At 36.9% G+C, this 3,363-nt stretch overlaps 1 protein-coding gene across 1 annotated transcript in view; it reads right to left on the bottom strand.

The window, feature by feature from the left end:
- Window positions 1-2,135: 2,135 nt before the first annotated feature.
- Window positions 2,136-3,363, bottom strand: part of LOC109475839 (titin-like) — a 32,183-nt gene continuing 30,955 nt past the window's right edge. Inside the window, exons 19-20 of the mRNA XM_019776637.1 lie at window positions 3,020-3,134; window positions 2,136-2,713 (exon numbers count right to left, since the gene is read on the bottom strand). Of these exons, the coding sequence (XP_019632196.1) occupies window positions 2,566-2,713; window positions 3,020-3,134 (263 nt within the window). The 3' untranslated portion in view covers window positions 2,136-2,565. The remainder of the gene's footprint in view (window positions 2,714-3,019; window positions 3,135-3,363) is intronic.

Below are 3,363 nucleotides of genomic sequence, written 5' to 3'. Positions count from 1 at the left end.
ATGACTCAGCAGTAAACATTGTCAATCTGACACTGCCTTGGCTGAATACTGGCTTGCTGTTTTGATGCTGTATTCCATGAATACAGGGGTACCCTCTAAAACAATCATTTATTCAAAGATAGACTGAAATGAGGTAAATGCCCCCTATTTCTAGAGTATATTCCACTTCACCTCACTTGAATGGAGATACATTGTACAACATATCAATCATCATTGCCCCAAGGAAGGTATCAAGCAGATTGGTATGCTTTGATGAAAGGTAATTATACCAGCTATATAGATCAAGACTATCAAAACATTGGCAGGGAAAAATCTCATCGTAGTGTATGGCAAAATCTGTAATGCTAGCGTGTTAATTTCACTTCTTTGGTTCTGTACGTCACAGAAGACATACCAGAATGGATCATTACTTAAAAAGGTGGAATCTCTACTTGTACTGTGATGGTCAGTATTTCTAAGTCAAGCCATTGTTGTTCCTGCAGTACTGTTGTCTCCTGCTAGAGGTCTCTCTTTACTAGGAGGAATTAACATAATTTATGTGAGATTGCTTCATCAAAGGCTTTAAATTCTCAGATGGATCATGTTGAAGTACTATTCAAGGTGAATAGTTGAGTTGTTTTGTTATGGAGGAAATTTGATAAAGAACTTGTGTTAAAAAAAGGCTGAAGTCAGAAGGATACGAACTGTACAAACTTTTGAAAAGAAGTTTCATGAGATTTTTTTACAAAAAGGATGACAGAGGCAAAAGAAAAGTAGAGAAAGTTTTTATTGTGAGATAATTGTCCTAGAGGAAAATGTTGTCTATGCGAAAATGAGCTTGTTTACCAGCAACTGTTGTAAAATTGCAGAGTCAAGAAACTTTCTGTATGTATATTTCTAGCTAACTGACACCAAGCGCTTGTCACTATTTATGAACGATGCTGGTAACTTAAGGCTATGTCTAACAGCAAAAACATTTGCTTGTTACCAAGTGAAATTGTATCAAAATAACAGTTTAATTCAAAACCAATTACAAAAGTAACAGTGAAAATTGATACAGATATTCTCTTAAAAAAGATTTTAGGGATGAATTCGCTGATAATTTGCCGTCAGTAGTTTTCATTATTTTTAAGTATCATGGAAACCATGCTATTAATTATGCCTTTGGTGCAAACCAAACCTAGCATAGATAAAGTCTTGAATATGTTTTGCTGGCAGAATGCCTGTTGACTTAATATTCTAAGGTACCCAGTTACTGTGATTTTGGTCTTTCCCAAAGTCCATTGTGTTTATGTTAAATTATTGGTTTTGTATGTAATGATAACTTGTAAGTGTATATAAGGTGGTATCGCAATGAGTATTTCTGTTAAGCGTACATGTATAGCCGTCTATACATGATGAGGATTGTGTTGTAAGCTATGTAAATGAGCACTTTGGTTTTGGTGATTTTACATGTTTGAAATGAGCTTTGGGTTAGACTGGAAATGTATTTGATGAAGGAAATAACACTGCCTTAATGTCATCACCATATTGTGGGTCTTTTATTCTTTACAAAGTTCTGAAATACTTGTTTCTTTCAGTTTTACATTCTTTCAATCTACATTGGATTCACAACACAGTCATTATATACTAGTATCAATTCTCAGGACCTAAACATATTATCTTTAGTACTAGAAAATTGTTGTATATATATATGTCCTATGAGTACCTTCATAGCCTTATGATTTCAAGGCATCCAATGCAATTTCATGGGAGCAAAACAAATTTTATTCTGGATGAGGAAATCTGTCTGATATTGACATTTACTGCCATTTCTTTGCACATTTTTGTCATCATTTCATACTTGAAGTGTCTGAAACAACTTTAAAACAAGCTACACCAAGAGTCTTTTTTTTGGTACCATGAATAAATTTATAGAACCAGCCTACAATACAAAACAAGCAATTGTTTTTCGTCAGCAACGTCAGATTTTTACCTCACAGATATCAGTATGCTTTAGGATAGGTTGATTTAACTTACTACATTAAAAGAAATGACCAGAAAATTGACTTTGAAAATCCAGTTTTACTGCCCTGAAATCACTTTAGGTGCCTTCCTTTATTGGCTGACAAGTTAGGAATAGTATGAATAGCAAACGTAACTGGTAGATTAGTAGCTAAATCATAATTATACTCATGACAGAGCACTTCTCTTACAATCTTTCCTCAGACACACAACAACATATAGACATCTTGAGTTTCACATACATGTAGCTTAAGTTTTTGATATTGTTAGCCAAGAAACTGTAAAAACAACTTTTTTTCCTAGGCCTTATGAGACTGATGTTTGGTATCGAGTTTCCAGCTCTTTTACAGAGTCCCATGAAAAATGGCAACCCAGGATGCCAATATCTAACTCTATCACTGGCATAGTCCTTTAGTTATTTCTGTCTATTTCGCCAATGCTTACCTTTTTTCAGCAAACCAAGGCATCTGACAGAGACTACCTCCATATCTTACAGAATGGTGGATGTTGTACTTTGAAACATTTCAAACTGATCTTGCAAACAAACAGACTAGCTGAAGGTGATGAGTTTGAATGAACTCCTTAAGGAAGAGCACCTTCACCTGCAGGCGCACACCTGTTAAGAATACGTTTGGCCTCGTACTCCAAGATGTTTTTGAATCTGATGAAGACATTCTCGATGCACTCCTCTAAGGCAGTGGTGTAGCAGCCGTATAAGTCATAGTGGGCCCTGAAGACAGGAAACAAGATGCACAGAATTGCTGAAATCAGTGCTTTTGGAACACTGCATAGTTCTACTAAATGTAGTCTTGTGTTATTGTAGCTTGCATTACCAATTAGGTGGTTTAAGCAAAATTCTGTAACAGTTGCCACTCACAATTTGTTGCTACATACATGTAGATGTCGAAGTTACCACCTTTTGCTTTAAAAGATAGGAACTAAGGAAGAGACGATTTTTGGCTATTATTACCCATCTATGTGTGATTGTTCTGTCTCTCTTTTGTTACACAGACGAGGAAATAGACTTCGTACTTACAGACAGAAAGCTCTGTGCGTTATCTTCCCACTTCTCCGGATCTTGTGAGCCTGGAGTTGGTATCTCCCGTAACAGGTGCTGAACTGGTCCGCGATGAATGGCGCACAGCCGAGGTCTGGTAGGAAAACAGTGAAGGATCTGAGATTCTTGATACACGTCTTTTAAACAATTTTAGCACTTTGATCAGTGAATAGTGTAGACTACGTGTAGGGAAGGGGAGGGAGTAGTGTATGGAAGGGGACAGGTTGGTGTATAGAAGGGAAGGGGAGGGTAGTGTAGGAAAGGGGAAGGCAAGTGTAGGAAAGGGAAGGGGAGGTGTAGGGAAGGGTAGGGGTAGTTTAGAG

Source organism: Branchiostoma belcheri, unplaced genomic scaffold (genome assembly GCF_001625305.1).
Source record: "Branchiostoma belcheri isolate BF01 breed outbred unplaced genomic scaffold, Haploidv18h27 scaffold35, whole genome shotgun sequence".
NCBI lineage: Eukaryota > Metazoa > Chordata > Leptocardii > Amphioxiformes > Branchiostomatidae > Branchiostoma > Branchiostoma belcheri.
Note: the sequence above shows the minus strand (reverse complement) of the source record. Positions and strands in the feature narration are given on the sequence as shown.